Here is a 17192-nt window from a genome sequence, read left to right on the forward strand (position 1 = left end):
GATAAACATTTTATAATACAGACATGCTGGCCTGAGAAGAGCTCTAATCAGCTAATTAACTCAAAACACCAAGTAAAGTTTCTCAATCTTTCTACAGCTCAACATTTAATGTTGTATTTGTGCTACAGTTATAGTCGCAGACCGTCCGTTTTTTTCTCGTATGCCAGCCAGCGTGGTACGGTGCGGGAGACTAGGCGTACGATAGTTACTGCCCCGAGCGAGCGTAGTAAGAGAGAACGCAAACATGGCTACGGGGGACACGGGGGACTTTCATTACGTTATTATTCCTCGGCCGATTTACAACCAAATCAACTTCCGTATCCCGGTCGTACGTAGACAACTACCTGTATTTTCTATTAAACATAGTGATAAATGATTTGCACATCATTGCATTCTGTTTTTATTTGCATTTTACGCAATATCCCAACGTTGTTGGAAACGGGGTTATATGTGTAACAGAGTTTTATGCAATTTGCCTTTGGCCAAGACCCCATATTAAACGAGATTTTGCTCTCAATTTAATTCCACAACATGCCCTATGTAAATACTGAAATTGCATAGATCCGCTGTGCATTTCTATTCTAGATGGAACATGTTAAGGACATAGAATAGGTCCAACTAAGCCATTGTAATTTTTTTAAGTAGCCAACCATGTATGATTTCTAACCCAAGGCAAGGTATCACACCAAATGTCTTCTATCATACTGATGCTAGCTGGTTGGCAAGACTAAATAATAATAATAAAAATAAATCCCTTAAAAAAGTCTTTATTATTTACAGGCCACATTGGAATACAGAAATACAAATTCAAAGATTCAATGCAATGGGTTACAGTATCAAAGGACAAGCTTATTTAGTTTTGAATGTTCAAATCAAGTAGAGATTAAAACCCCCAAAACCCCACAAAAAAATCTAAATTGGTATATAGAAATAATGACATTATGATCAACAACAGAAATATAAAATGAAAATAGGCAAATAAATACTGTACAATTAATAGTAGCCCACTGAATAATGGCACCCTGCCAGCAGGCCCAGTAATGCCATGCATGACAGAACACGTTGGCCCTTGGAAGATAAAAAGTTAAACATCAGATTGCTGAGCAACAGAAAAGCAACTTACGATCTTTTTGTTTGTTTGAGTAAAAAGGAGAAGTCAAGTTTATCTCAATCTTTCTACAGCGTACACACAATGGCTAAATAGCTTGCCAAGAAGGGTGGGTCCATTCTGAACTTTAGTTTCAGTTGATTTCTTCAAAATGAAAGCGAGAATTAAAAAAATAGAATTTACAATTCAATTCAATTAATTTGAAATTGATTAGTTATCTGCTTAATCTTTATTTAGACAATTAACTTTTTGAATTAATACCTACAACAAAATTACAGTGTTCTGGAAATATTCTAAGATAATGTTTTTTGGTTTTCTATAAATTAACAATTGCCTAATGACTTATAAGTCACAAAATTATACATTTACCAGATTACAGTAGATCAAACACTGGTAAGGAAACTAAAATCAGTCCAAAAACAGTGACATTATTGAAATATAATTAAAATTGGAAAATGTCTTGCATGAAACTGCCATATCTTTTGATAAAATATTTTTTCTAATTAATCGTTTGCATGAATTCTACTTCCTTCCTACATTTAAAATGTACGATAAACATTACATTTTTATTCAGAACTGACCCAAGCCCTACTAGCCAATAACATAAAACCACTAACCTCAAAGTCTACAGTAAAAGTTGATTTGACATGGTAACTCAGTTTGGCCACAAACAATTGAATGGCGAGCACCTAAAGCTATTTGACATGCTCAAACCTGAAAGTCAGTGCAATATGCCTTGGCGGACAGCATACAAGAATAGTGAGGATTTGGCAAATGCAGCAAGATATTTTGTATTCAAAATAGTTTGATTCCTTTGGGTCAACCACTTACTGCAGCACAACGTCCAAAAAACTCAAAGTTTAGAAACAGTCACCACCAGGGAGCCCTGAGCAGTTGTAACTTAGTACCTCATTCCACCATTCATTCACTCAGTGAAGTGACATCAATCCACAATATATGGACAAAAGATTTTAGAAAAAAAAATTGGGAAGACAGGCTTCATATCTCAATTTTCATAAGAGGAGTCAAGGGCACTCAAGTCAACTAAAACATTTTCTTTCACGTTGCTTATGAAATTTCATGTTGCTTATGAAAACAATAGAAAAACTAAAGCGCATGGGTCCCTGAGAAAGACACCAACAAAAGCAATATCCCACTTCATGAATTCATTGTGATTACAATTTTCTCATTAAAAAATAAATAAAAAAGACCACCAATTCAAAAACCGGCCAATACAATGTGTATATTGACAGTAAAGATACACTAACACTAACAATAACTAAATCAGTAGCCATAATTACACTTCTCAAATTCACTTTGTACAATTGTAAAATTCTCATGTCATTTAAGACACATGATAAAAAAATAAATATTCTTTCAATTTCATACAAACGAGTAACAGCCAAATATTATTTGGCCATTTTCTTCAAAGTATCAATCTCAGTCTGCGTAGAAGATAGCAAGTATAGTTCCACATACTGTAGTTGATATTTGCTTAAGATTAGCCATAAAGTTGAGGTAAAGTAAATAACCTCATAGGGAAGAAAATTACACACCATGTACATATACCATTCTCAAATCATAACCAATTTTCACCTTTTTTCACAATACACAATACCAGCAAAAGAAACAAAACAAAATACTAACCCCCCCCCCCCCCCCCCCCCCAAAAAAAGACAATTTCATTTATATATTTTCACAAAGCTTATATTCTGTAAATAATGTCTGTCCATTTCCAACAATTCTTTGTTATCGACACCATTAAAACCTTAAAAACTCTCAAGCTGCTGCCCTCATGTCAACAATAGGTGGCACCAAAGGAACATACAATTTGATAGAGATCCACCTGTTGAGCAAGTTAATATGGTGGGAGAGGTATTCTTAGATTGGCTTAATGCATTAGCTTTTTACATACTGGAAGGTGTAAAGAAAAGGTGCATTGGAGTGCTGCCTTGACTCCCCCAATCTTGGCAGCACTACTGTAATCAGGACTTGAGGCTACAAAAAATAAATAAATAGCGTGACACTTCAGCACGGTTTAAATTGAGTTCCAACACTGTAGCACCACTCCACAGTCGGGCCGCCAACAACACAACATCACAAAAAGAGGTGACGAAAACTATGGATAGCGCTTGTGCCATTTACCAGAAGCTTTCATCCAAAGCCACTTTAGTCATGCATGCTTATATTTTACATATCGGCGGTCCCAGGAACTGAACACCCGACGCTGGCGTTCCAAAGCCACGCACTACTAACAACGCTACAGAGGATCTGTTGATGGCCAGAATCTACACGATCCCATGTCACAGAATAGGATCCAAGGAAAACAGCACTTTTCTAAATCCATTACAGCCTCATTTTATACTGGCTCACCCAGCATGTGGTCATTAGCGTTTCATTACAGTCCATCCATGTTTGCCCCCCCCCACAATGGATTGCCTCTGTCGGTAATGAGAGCTCTATTGTTACATACGACATGTCAAGAAAACACTGGACTGATTTGGATTTACCCAAATACAGTGAAATGTGAAAATATACCAGGTGTGTTCTGGTGCATCAATGACATGGTTTTGTGTTGCAAATACAGTCACTAACCACATACAAGAAAATTCATGAATGTGGCGCAAGCATTTCAAGGTTTTTAAGTTTTGATCAGTTGGACTTAGGATTGACTAAAGATACAACTGGCAAGATTTTGAATAAACTTGGGTGAACTGTGTCTTGTCTTAGAGATCTGGAATTAACAAAATGACAGTGACATGCCCACGGGACAGCGTATCATTCATGGGGATGACATGTTCACTGTTGACTTGTCAGACAACATAAGAGTCAAAGTCAAAACAGACATTTAATCAGCGTAGGGGTGGAACTCTAGGGTGCTATAGCAAGAAGTGGTTGTTCCTGCTCAACTTAAGAATCTTCCCCAGTCTCTGCTTGGCGGTGGCCATTCCTTTCTTAGGACGTTTGCCTAAGGAGGAAAAGTTGTCACAGAGATGAATAACACAGGATAAAAGAGCCATGCAAAGCTATGCTGATTTCAGCTATTAATTAAAAATAAATCTAGAGTCACACCTTTGGTTGCCTGATTACTGATGGGAGGGGTGCTTGGAGCGGGCCTCTTGGAGGGGTGCAGGTGGGGTGACAGGGAGGTCTCACAGTACTGGTACTCTGAGCTGGGTCCCAGGTGGAGGGGGTCGGACGGACCCTGAGAGGGGCTCTGGTCCCCCCAGGCATCACTGCTGTTACTGGTACTGCCACTGCTCTGACTGTCCATGAAATTCTTGTTCTCCTGGATCCTCTGGCTGAGTTTGGCTCGACAGTCCTTACGGACGTGACGTTGGGCCCTTCGCTCATCCTAAAGGAATCAGATACATTTTACTGTCATCCACATGACTAGTCATCCACATGCAGAGTTAATGATTCTGAGGTTGTCTTAAAATGAGTGACACCAGTCATAGAGGAGTAGATCTCTATTTCACAAATTATTTTTCAATATTTAACAGCCACTACAATCTTTAATAACAAAAAAAGCCACCAGCTAAACAGTGATGAACACGTCAAACCAAATAAGCAGTGTTTTTGACAGGGCTTGAGGTGATTTTTCTTCTAAACTTTAGCAAGCGTAGGATTAGTTTGAGATTGTCATTATTGTTGAAAGACAAACCCAAACAATGGATAAACATTTTTGGCCTTTAGCCTGCTCTCAGGGTGAGGCATCATCTATCATGAGGTACCTACTACTCCTATGACAGATCGGTCTCAGCATGCACGCCAGGCAAATTCATCCTTGATTACTATCACTACCGGATTGCTCACTGTGGAGTTGCTGTCTGAATCCTGGCTCTCCTCTCCTGACATGGGCCTTTTCCCTCCTATGGAACGACCAGAGGGAACGACAGTCGAATGAATTTGGGCTTGAGTAAAGTTAGGATCTTGGTGTTTATTGGAATTTCCGGACTGGGGCATACCACTGCCAGGGGAGCAATGGGCAGGGCTTGACCACCAGGACTCCGGCACCGCAAGGCTCTCCTCCAGTTGCCGAGGGCACAGCAGGCCTGCCATGGACAGCATACCCTCGATAGCTTCTTCCTCGGTGGTTGGCGATGCAAGGTGTTCTCTGCAAAGGCAAGCGACTAGTTGCCGTACCACACTGACGCATAGAGAATAACGACACAAAAAGAATTTCGCGGTCATTCTTCCATGCCTCACATACCTTTTGACTGGTTTCTGGAAGGGGCTGAGGGCTTGGCTGACCTGGTGCTGGTATGTCACACTGCTAGTGCCTCTCTCTGTCCGACAGTCCGTCTTCACCTCCCTTTTCTCATCCTCTTCTGAGCTCCCTGTATGTTCCCCAGAAGAGTCCTTTTTCTGCACGCAGATGTCACACAGATGTGTCAGCCACAGATAAACCAGTGGCTCAAAGTTTTATATTAGCAGTGACTTTGAATAAAAAAATAATAATAATGAAATAATACACTTATAATTACAATAATACGTACATTATAATAGCACTTGAAGGTAAAACATTTGTGGGGACTGCTTGTAATGGACAGCCATTGACGTTAGTCTCAACGGATTCATTTTCCAGTGTCTCTTACAACACCAGTTTAGAAACCCTACATGGGCCTCGAACCGCTCGGGGAAAAGTTGCCTTAAGCTACAGCGCAAAAGTCTTAGGCACCTGAATGTCGAACCTAGGTCATTTATTTGGATAGTAAGTGTTTATTTGTAAAAAATAAATAAATAATAATAATAATAATAATAATAATAAACTATTCACGTATATATACACACTATATTAAAACACTTGCTACCCAAATAAATGGCCTTAGTTTGACTTTCTGGTGCCTAGGGCTTTTACACAGTGCTGCATATTAATGTGGTGAATCAATATTCACTTTTTATTTTTAAACGCCCACAGGTTTTTGCCAGACTGTGTAAGCAGAGCCGGACAAGAAGAGCGAATGGCTCTTACCACCTGTCTGTCTGCCTGACTACCTATTGTTAAATAGTGTAGTGTTTAGAGACATGGATTGCCATGTGGGTGACCGGTGTTCGATCCTCGCCTCCGACAGAACAAAGTATGCATTAGGACTTGTTCAAGACAGACAAAAACTTTGCTGGCTACAAGCTTCAGTAGCTGCGTTATAGTAAGCCTAAAATAAAACTGTTCACGATTATTTTGCAACTATTTCGGGTGGATTTCGAATTACGCATCTGTGCATGTGTTTTGGGGTGATAGAGATCACAACCCCTTGAGCTGTAAAAAATGATGGTTTCCACGATTATCTCATCTTTTCACTTGATGAAAAAGTCAGTTATCATCACCTATATAGATAGTTATTGTATCAATGTCATTCACGAATTAAAGAAAAACTAATGTTGCTGTTCCATGAAATGAAATAGCTTTGGCAGTGTAAAGTTCATCTTCAGTCTTGAAAGCAATTGCTCAATTCTTATGACTATTCCAAGTAGTAGATACTAGTAAGCTTATTACTGGCTAATAAGCTGTTAAAACGGCCAGTGGCAAAAGCCATACAGTTCATAGATGCTATTTGTGGTGGAAGTAAACTTAATAACAAACATTAGTCTGTTTAACACAATGCTTAAATGGTGTCTAGCTAAATATTCAAACTTGGCGTGATGTTAATGTATGGCAAAATGATCTAATGTTGAAACGCAATTGTATGATGAGGTAGTTATGTCCTAATCGGTCTCTACAGTAATCTCTTTCTAATTTAACGTGTTGAATGTAGTGTATCAACCCTGTTAAACCTGTGGTTGGTTTGGATGTAAGATAATATAGGTAACACATTTTGAGAACCATGGAGTTACGACTAATTGGTTTAACAACGCAGAACAATGCGAACTAGGCTCGCCTGGTTCCTTTTCTGGTTTTTAAACACTAATGCACTTAAAGAGTAAATGATGGCACGGATTCAAATGGGAGTGCTTCATCGGACTCTGCGGTCAGCCTTCACCATTGAACTTCCTCTGTGAGGGTGAGACAGGCTCTTCACAGGGATTATATACCTGTGTAGCGCAACACTCCTCAGACTCAGAGTCTGAGATGTCGGAATACACTGCAGCTCCTTTCCTGAGGGCGGAATTCACTTTTTCGAAAAACTCTGAGGAAAAAGATAAGAATGAATTAAGCATCTATGCACCGGAATATTAACATGAATTTCAGCCACAACTGAAGATGAGCCGACCTAGACCGTTGGTTGACAGCTGGTGATTTGACCAGTTGGATTCACTGCTGAGGGGGCTGTTTTTCCTTTCTCTCTCTGGGTGTCTGTGATGTTCCCGTATGCGGTCATTGACCTCTGTTTTCAGCAGGATCCCTTCCCTCTGGTGGTCACCGGCGCTTTCGCCGTCCTGCACGGGGCTACTTTTCATCCCGGTGTGACAGCGCACATCTCTGACAGACACACGACACACACAAACATGTCAGAACGGCGGGTGGGTGGGGTGGGGTTGTAAAGCCCGGATGTTTGACACTAAAAGGTTTTATTTAGGTTACAGTTTGTGACTTGGCAGCGGAATAATTTCATGATGTCATGGTGCAGCTGGGATGTCCTGACACGTTTCAGCTCTGCAGGCCAACTCTGAGCAGCACGTAAACACCGCAGCCAGCGAGATCGGCAGCGTGAAGCGTCGTCAAAGCAGATCCAGGGCAACACGGAGGTGTTGGGGGGGGGGTGACTAATGACTAATTGCTTCGCCCATGCGGGGGCAACACATTAACCAAGACTAAACACGCAAGAGGCGTTTGCCCGGCAGGCAGAGGAACCATCAACTCCAGATCCTTGGCTCCTTCCCCGAGAAGGTGAAATGCAGTCTGGAGGCGGCGGGGGCCAGGGGTGTCTTCAGCCCAGCTTACCTGATAATCTGCCCGTTGCACATCACCAGGCGGAGGTTGTTCTCCAGGCTGTGCTCCACCGCTGCGGCCGATGCCACCGACGCCTTGTTGAACCTGGCCGTCACCGCGGAGCTGAACGGGGCCTCCTTCGACGGGGTGCAGAAACAGACTGAGTGGACAATCCACGAGGAGGTGCACGGTGGATCAGACTGAGCGCTAGTGTGTGGGCTCCCTCACCTCCTCAAAGGGTCCCACCTCTAGCTTCTTGAGCACCTGTCGTGTGTGCAGCTCCAGGATCTCCAGGTTGGACGGGGTCTTGGGCGCGTGATGGCGCTGCTGGTGCCGTAGCCGCCGGGCTCTCCTCCGCGCCTGATGGCTAGCCCTGTCCAAAGCGGACCGCGTCGACGGCCACGCTCCACCTTCCTGAGATTTCATTGGCTTGCCACCACCTCCTCCTCCTCCTCCACCACTATGCTGCTCCTCCTGTGGTCACGAAGATACTCCAGTGAGTGCAGAACCACAACACCTCAGAGAAACACACACAGCTTTTCACCTGCTACTTACTGAAAGGGGAAAGGCAACTTTTACTCGGCGAGCACAAACATTTCAAGCTAGCTCCAGGCAAGACGATCTGGTGGCCTTATGAGCCATGGCTTCCCTTTCTCTCTTATACCCCCCCCCCCCCCGCCCATTGCTCCCACATTGGACCTACCACCAGGTAGCGGATCTCCTTTGTGAGTTCCTTAATCAGATGGTTGGGTCTGATATGGTCCGGGACCTCCACGCTGGCCGGCTCGGAGACCTGTGGAGAGGCCGCGAGCAGAAGGACAATGAGGGGCTTGTGCTGTCTGCCTGCAGATGGTGGTTACTGTTTCCCAGGCAGGCGACACCACCACACCAGATGGAACATACCCACCACTGACCTTTACATAAGGAGCCCAATGTGGATTACATTAGTGTCTAGATAGTGTCATCAGAAGTCCTATTCTGTAGAGTCAAATGTTACATGGACAAAAGCAGCAGATTTGCCATCTCTGATCTGGTTTCCTGTGGTATTGTACCTCACGTTTCAGCCAGTTCTTTAGTGCCGTAATCAAGGCTTTCACTCCGTCCGTCAGGTAGGCTGGAGGCTGGCAGTTATCCTCACGAAACTCTGAGACAGCAGTGATCGGGAAAGTACGTAAAGAATGGACAGTCTCCAAAGAAAGGAACATCGAAACATTTGCTCCAAGTTGTTTCATTTCTCACCTTTTAGATTCTCCAGTTGATTCTTGGCCACATACCAGCAGATGGCCTCAAAATATGGGAACTTGAAAAGGTCAGGAGTCTTTAACCGCCGCTCCATTTCGTAACACCTGTCGTTGAGGATACAGCAAGGGAGATCAGATACACAGGTCCGCAGTGCTGAGGCCCATTACACTGGACACTAAAATCAGTCCAATGTCTATTATTATAATTTTTTTTTTTTACATTAAGTTGTCAACTGGATTTCAATTAAAATAAAGACCTGACCCTTTCATTGGTTTAGGGTAATAGAAAAAAAAAATCTGTATTGTTAATTACTTTTTGCAAATCCAGTCAGTTCCTTACATTAATTCAATATCATTACATCAAATGTGCTTTGTTGAAATTAACTGGAAATAACGTTGATTCAACCCGTTCCACACAGAAATATACTGAACACAAATATAAACGCAATGTGTAAAGTGTTGGTCCCATGTTTCATAAGCTGAAACTGAAGGACCCAGAAATGTACAAAAAGCATAAAGTGTGTGTACATATTTGTCTTCATCCCTGTCAGTGATACAGACTGTTTGTCAGACACAGCATGAACTGTAACTCTGGAAAAACCTTTAACTGCTAATATTATTGTTCAGTGCATCCCAACTGTTTTGGTGGTAAAATCAGGGAGCAGAAGAAACATATGACTATCCGAATATTTGACCATAGATGGTTAAAGCTACTAATGGAGGATCATAGGAGTACAGACAGGTTAGTGTGTGAGTAGAAGTCACGGGAGTGGCATTCAGGTGCTCACCTGAGCTGCATGCCAATGTTGAGGTTGTGAAGGAAGTTCCCCCCGAACGCCATGCAGTCCTGAGAGGTGAGAACAGCATGGATCCATCCTGGGGCCCACAGGGGAGAATGAACCAGATCAACAGCTGACCCACAGATGTGGAGCAAAACACTGGTTGGAGACAAACATGCACTACACACGGTCACCAGCGGCCAAATCCATGCATCCATTTCCCCTTCCCACTCTCTCTGAAATCTGCCCAGGGCGCTAGCGCCACATTTGGAACATTTTAGCGTCCTTGTTTTTACCGTTGCTACTGTGAAGCTGGCTGAATGTTTTTTCAGTCTTCTGAAAAGGAGAACACCTGTGATTCCGGCCATTTTGTGCGGTGTTTACATGCGCGCGGCCCCGGGAAAAACAGACGCCAAACAGATTTGCTGGTGATGTATTTAATTTTCTCAACGTCTACCCTTCAGTAATGGAGCGATACCATGCAGAATACCAGGTACACCAGTAACATGGAGTCTCATGTGACCACTGATAATACAACGTCCAAATGTGTCAAGCTCAGCGAACACCTTCTTAGGACGAGCACTTTTGGCACAGATCAATTCCTCCAGATTACGCCCTTTTGTTGGGCTATTGGATCAGTGGACTAATTAACAAAATAGAAGAAAAAAAAAATCCCTTTAATTAGTGATGGTAATGCTGTTATATATTTGACTCTGCGTACTGTGAGGACCATGAGCTGTGGGGTGGGTCTGTGAACAGCAGTAGGTGTCAGGATGTCGTCACGTGGGGTGGGCCTCCACGCATCACAGGGCCAACTAGAGCACACAGGGGAGGACACAAATCATGCCTCCCTGTGAGACATTATCTCTGCTCAGTGTCAAGTGGAGAAGAAGCACTATGGCTCTTGTGTTATTTATAATGCCCTGGTGTCTACAGCAGGGTTTTGGCATACAGTTTAGTGCTGCATAAAAAGCAAGTTGCGACAGTAGAGGAATTTGAACACTTTGAACTTAAAGCATCTTATTAAAAGCCCAGTGTAATGAAATTAGATTTTCCTGTTTTCCACTGTGTGTTTGGAATAATACAGCTAAACTGTGAACATGAAGAATATACCAGTTTAGTGTAACAGCTGTTTTGACATTTGACATTTTAGCTTTTTATTCCGACTGGGTGAAGTTTTGGCCTACCTAGTATCATCGCTAGCCTGTAATTTCACTAATAGAATAATAAAATAGAGTTACAAACCTTTTTGCTACTACCTGCTAGTTTTCAATCACTTCACCTCGAACACTCACAGACAGTCCAAGCAAAAGACTTAACCAGAAAATAATTAAAATTGAAAAAATAAATCCTGTGGAGAGAAAGGAGGCCATTGCACCAAAGTGGGTTCTCCTCACCTGTGGGAATGAGAACAGTAGTTCCTTGGGGCACCACACACTTGTAACACTTGTCCACCTTGTCCCCGAAGAACACCTCGCTCTGGTTGAAGGAGGAACTCCACGCCTCGTATAGTGCAAGATTTGCCTGAGTCGGCTCGATTAGGTAAAAGATCTTCTCCCCCTTCAGAACAGAGACGAAACATGAGACCGTTCAGGTGCTAAATGCAACAGAACCATTAGTGACACAAAGATGTCCAGAACCCAGATGAACAAGGGCCAGCCAGCGGTCCGAGGTGCCACCGTAACCGGCTGAGGGGTGATAACTCTCACGCTGCCCACGCAACGGAAGTCAGGCGTTAACACCATTACAATTATCATGATGATAATGACGCGCCGGTCAACCATTCTGTGCCAGTGCGTCAGCTCATTCCACCTGGGCCGCATCGCAGAGGTGCGAGAAAAAAAACTAAATGTTACTTGCCGTGATGCAATTGATGCTCGCGGCCTGTCTGATCTCTCTCATTCAGTCCCATGCATTTTAGCCACAGTGTGAGCACATCTACGCACAAGTACGCAAGTCTTTTGTCTTTTGGGCCTTCAAAAGCGTGTGGTTAAATCCGCTCTGCTGTTCAACTACCCAGCGTAAACAAAATAAGCCCAAAATTAGAAGCGGTTCTGTTGTCTGAACCGGAGAAAGTATTTCAAGATATACACCGCAGTCCCATTCCTTTAATTCGGTTTTTTTTATTAGCTAGGACAGTGAGGAGATGTTGGAGTGTTTACTAGAATAGCAGTGGGCTGGTTTCAGATGTTCACACCAGTATGTGAGTTACGGGGGGCTGGGTTACAACCACTAATCCACCCTTAGCCATAACATTTATCAAGAAATTCCCCAACTTACCCAGAGTACATGGTACCACACGGATGTGCCTCCAAAGTCTATGTGGAAGTCGGTGTAGCTGTCTTCAACCCCCATCAGGCAGTACTTTTGGACAAATGGCTTGGGAAAGAAAGAGTCATCTGGCCAATAGTTCTCCACCCAAGACATCTTCTGAGCTATATCAGGCACAACCACCAGCTCTGCCATTCTGAGAGAAAGAAAACAGTGTTCGTACAGCATATAAGAGTATATCAGGCACAACCATCAGAGCTGTCATTTTGAGAAAAAAAAGTGTTCATACAGCATCTAAGAGTATATTAGATACAACCAGCCAGACGTTTTTCCAACAAGGCCTTGCTCATTTTTCACCCATAACAAAAGCATTTACCAAAGTTAACCAATGATAGTTGGTTTAGTGTCGAAGCATTTAATGTCTGCCACTGGTATTGGGCACTAAATCCGTTATACAGATATTGTTTTCGTTTGCTATTTTTGCAAATAATAAGTTGGACTGAAACCATTAACTTATTTATTTACATTGTGATCCACATATGTTCTAAATCTTTTGTCACCCTTAATCAGTCAGTGCATTATCCACCATGTGTGGTGGTATTATGTTTAAAAGTGAAATATCCAACCAACACAGCAGCACCAGTTCCTAGGACTCATCTTCCTAGGGAATTCAGCTTGTAGAGCCTGTTTGATGTTAACCTAAGATCTTTGTTACTGCTAGCAGCGTTGTACATCTAAACTCAGCAAGAATTAGCATTGCTGTTGTTTGGAGAGCAGTGCTCACGTCCTCTCATTACTAAACCTGCAAACACGCATTTATATTTTTACAATTTCACTGAATCGCAGGAGTATTAACTGAATCCCAGAATGCAAGTCAATGTCCACCACGCTATTTTCCCTAGAAATATTTATAGTTGGTGAATATGAAATACTCAATTAAATCCACATTATACAACAATAAAACCAGCAGGAATGCTTACTTGGTGTCAGAAAACTCCAGACTGATCACATTCAAAACCTTCGGTCGATGAGGGTTGTAGAAATACTTGACAAACTCTCGGAGCTTCATTTTGCTGTCCGCCTGCCTGGCAACATCTATCACATCCACGATTTTGTCGCCACCTGCAAGAAAGGAAGGATGAATTTTAGAATATGTGTCACAGGAAGTAGTCAGGAAGGGACAAGCCGTGACCCTTGAACCGAACATTTCTAAGACAGGTCTTAGCCAGGTGGATGTGATATTATTTTACAACCATAATATATCTGACAGAATATCCCCACACAGGAGAATTATACATGCCGAGCCCTAAGCAAAAAATAAATAAAAAGGGCATCTAAAATGGGGGGGGGGGGGATACTCAAAACCAGACCGATCCTCCTTCCACAGCCAAGGCCAGGGGGCCTAACAAAGCTAAACTTGAATCTACCGCTCTCATTCACCAACACCCAGTGACCGAAAGGTGTGAAGCTTGCTGACATTCTCATAACCCCCGGTACTAATAGATGGCTCAGGGCTTCTGCAGCCCCCTGACTGAAGAGACATTCTGGGTGTTCCCCCCAGATCCCACCAGGGAGCTTACCAGTGACAGACACAGCCGGAGTGGAGTTCGCTAAGAGTTGGCTAGTGTCTTTCAGGCGTTTAGATAACGGCACCTGTGTACATTTGGCAAAATATAAATGGTAGATGAAAAAAAATGCATTTGTGGTACCTGTGAACAGACCTACTGTTAACACAGGACAAGAGCCAGACAGCGCGGGTTGGGGGGGCTGACCGGGTGTAGTACCACCAACGACAAGTTGGGGGCAATAAATCTCTACAGCCACCAACGACCAGGGCAAATACTGTATTTATGGTCCTCATATAAACAATTATATCCAATCATCAATCTTTCAATCCCGTGAGAGAGTCAGGGACCAGAAGGACAGGTTTCCTGGAGGATAGACGGGGCTCACTTTCATTCCCAGGTCTGATTTTAAAACCATGCCGTTTCTCCGTAACCCCTTATGCTCGTGGGAGTCGGTCTGTATGTACAGGCCGATATTAAAAAATGCCTTACAAAGGAAATATGAAAAGCATACGCATAACCATAACAGCAATGAAAAGGGAAGCATCATTAGGAAAATGTTTAGCATGCAAACGCCTTGGCCAGATGGTGCTCGAAAATGAGAATCGGTTCTCAAGTGGCTTACCAAGTTAAACCAGAAAAGGAACCTGGCAAGCCTATCAGCCGGCCCGCAATTAAAAGTGATACATGTTACAGACCTCACTGGATTCAAACCCGGGTCTCCCACATGAGTGGCTGTGGCTTTAACCACACATAAACATCACGCCACGATTGAAAAGTTTCTTATTAAGTTTTCCTCCATCACAAACAGCATGTATGAACTGTATGGCTTTTGCCACTGGCAGATTTAACAGCTTAATAGCCAGTAATAGACTAGTATCTTACTTACTACTTGGAATAGTAATAAGGTTTGAGCAATTGCTAGCGAGACTGAATATGAACTTTACACAGCCAAAGCTATTTCATGGCACAAGTCGTTTGTTTTTCTCTCATTCGTTACTGACATTGATACAATAACTATCAATATTGGTGACGATAACTGACTTTTTCGTCAAGTGAAAAGACGAGAGAATCGTGGAAAACCCTACACTTATACTGCCCAAGGGGTTTTTATCTAGCATATATTAGCCTATAAACGGTTCTATTTTAGGCTTACTATAATGCAGCTACTGAAGGTTGGGGCCAGCAAAGCTTTTGTCTATCCTGACCCAAAACACATGCACGGATGCGTAAATCAACAATCCACCAGAAATAGTCGCAATATAACCGTGAACAGTTTTATTTCAGGTTTACTATAACGCAGCTACGGAAGGTTGTAGCCAGTGAAGTTTTTATCTATCTGGAACAAATCCTAATGCATAATTTACTTTGACTGTAACAAAATTTGAACGCGTGACCAATTGGTAGCAGGTCTGATTCATTACTCTTTAAATTTACTCAACATTACCTGCAGTGACAGTGACATTTATTACAGTGACATTTATTACAGTGACATTTATTACAGTGATTACAGTGACATTTATTACAGTGATTACAGTGACATTTATTGAGAACATAAAATACTCCTGCGCATTCATCATCAAAAGACTAAGTAATTGTTGTTTCCAAATAGCCACAAACACACATCCACACAATAATTACAATGTCACTGTTTCCAAGGACATATTCAATGTGTCACTAGAACAATGCACTGTTCCAGCCAGTTTCAAATCCTTCATTTTTCCAGCCCCCCCACCCCAAGAAAAAAAAGAAACGTCCCACCTCAACAACCTGTAGCACCCCCCTCAGTAATAATGAAACCGTTTCAGCGTCAGATCCAGTCCCATTAATGACACCGCCCTCGACCCACTGCAGTAAGCCTGTGGATCACTGACCAACAGGACTAAAAATGGAATGACTGGGCACCTTTTGGACTACTCATCTTTCAGCACCAGAGGGCTACGTTCTGACACCTCTCTCCTACTCACCCTATACCAACAACTGTACATCCAACAACAGGCAAGTTTGCAGATTACACCACTCTGTTCAGTCTCACCAATGAGACCAATGTACTGTGGAGAAGTCAACCGGTTAGTGGCTTGGTGGGGCCAAAATGAACGGGAACTCAATACGTCTGTGGAGGTGTTGACTGAGTTCAGAGAGCTCCCCCATCACCACCGCATCTGCCTGAGAATGTAGTTTTTAGTTTCACTGTATTCACAGGGTTAGTCTTCCAGCCTGACGCCGCCCACAGGGTTAGTCTTCCAGCCTGGCGCCGCCCACAGGGTTAGTCTTCCAGCCTGGCGCCGCCCACAGGGTTAGTCTTCCAGCCTGGCGCCGCCCACAGGGTTAGTCTTCCAGCCTGGCGCCGCCCACAGGGTTAGTCTTCCAGCCTGGCGCCGCCCACAGGGTTAGTCTTCCAGCCTGGCGCCGCCCACAGGGTTAGTCTTCCAGCCTGGCGCCGCCCACAGGGTTAGTCTTCTAGCCTGAGGCCCCCCACAGGGCTAGTCTTAACCTATAAGCCAACTGGGGTAAAAAAGCCAAGAACACCACCACATCGAATTGTGAGAATGAATTGCTACAAATACTGTGACTTGTGTCTCTGCCAGTGACAATGAGAAACAGAGAGCAGCGGGCTCAGTGAACCCGTTTGACACAGCTGGGAGATCCCAGCTTGCCTCCTGATTCTCCCCTAGGAACTCAATACCATTGGCCCTGTCTACAAGCTAAGTTCCAACATCTCCCAGACCGTGGGACATCTCCCGGACCGTGACTGTGGGAAAAACTCTTGAGGCACAACTATTCCCATGTGTGCAATGCTGTTGTCCAGTGGAAACACATCTGGCTCCTTGCACAAATGCGTCTCCTCGCCGGAGACCAGAGTTCAATACTTGTTTCTACCCTTCACCGCTACCTCTCTTCTTCACCTGTCTCACTGTGATTCCTACAGCCAATAAAAACCTGGCAAAACATTTAAATAATAAATCATCAAGTCGAGTGAGTGTCTACTCTCCGTTAAAAACAAGGAACCAGGTAAGGCAATTCAGCCGGCCGGCAATTAGAAGGGATGAACGTTGTTTCCCTCGCTGGATTTGAACCGGGGTCTCCTATGTGACAGGCTGTGTCTTCAACCATTACGCCACTAAGCTATACATGTGCAGTATTCTGCGTTGTTAAACCAATTAGTCGAAACTCCACGGTTCTCGAAACTAGTTCCCCACATTGGCTAACATCCAAACCAACAGGTATAACACGGTTGACACACTACATTCAACGCGGTAAATTAGAAACAGATTACTGTAGGGACCGATTGGGACACACTACCTCGTCATTCTTTTTTTCGGGGCGTCTCGACATTAGATCATTGTGCCACGCATT

At 43.3% G+C, this 17192-nt stretch overlaps 1 protein-coding gene across 8 annotated transcripts in view; it reads right to left on the reverse strand.

The window, feature by feature from the left end:
* Nucleotides 1–2760: 2760 nt before the first annotated feature.
* kdm7ab (lysine (K)-specific demethylase 7Ab) overlaps nucleotides 2761–17192 on the reverse strand; it is a 32764-nt gene continuing 18332 nt past the window's right edge. Inside the window, exons 5-20 of one of the 8 annotated variants that reach the window (XM_029115171.2) lie at nucleotides 13251–13392; nucleotides 12280–12466; nucleotides 11397–11559; nucleotides 10009–10096; nucleotides 9219–9325; nucleotides 9032–9123; nucleotides 8683–8772; nucleotides 8208–8453; nucleotides 7992–8116; nucleotides 7321–7529; nucleotides 7142–7236; nucleotides 5322–5476; nucleotides 5077–5225; nucleotides 4925–4980; nucleotides 4181–4463; nucleotides 2761–4076 (exon numbers count right to left, since the gene is read on the reverse strand). In XM_029115171.2, coding sequence (XP_028971004.1) covers nucleotides 3988–4076; nucleotides 4181–4463; nucleotides 4925–4980; nucleotides 5077–5225; nucleotides 5322–5476; nucleotides 7142–7236; nucleotides 7321–7529; nucleotides 7992–8116; nucleotides 8208–8453; nucleotides 8683–8772; nucleotides 9032–9123; nucleotides 9219–9325; nucleotides 10009–10096; nucleotides 11397–11559; nucleotides 12280–12466; nucleotides 13251–13392 — 2276 coding nt within the window. In that variant the 3' untranslated portion in view covers nucleotides 2761–3987. Of the gene's footprint in view, nucleotides 4077–4180; nucleotides 4464–4842; nucleotides 5226–5321; nucleotides 5477–7141; nucleotides 7237–7320; nucleotides 7530–7991; nucleotides 8117–8207; nucleotides 8454–8682; nucleotides 8773–9031; nucleotides 9124–9218; nucleotides 9326–10008; nucleotides 10097–11396; nucleotides 11560–12279; nucleotides 12467–13250; nucleotides 13393–17192 lie in introns of those variants that run through there. The other 7 variants (XM_029115170.2, XM_029115168.2, XM_029115169.2 and 4 more) reach the window with 7 other exon arrangements.

Source organism: Esox lucius, chromosome 19 (genome assembly GCF_011004845.1).
Source record: "Esox lucius isolate fEsoLuc1 chromosome 19, fEsoLuc1.pri, whole genome shotgun sequence".
Classification (NCBI taxonomy): domain Eukaryota; kingdom Metazoa; phylum Chordata; class Actinopteri; order Esociformes; family Esocidae; genus Esox; species Esox lucius.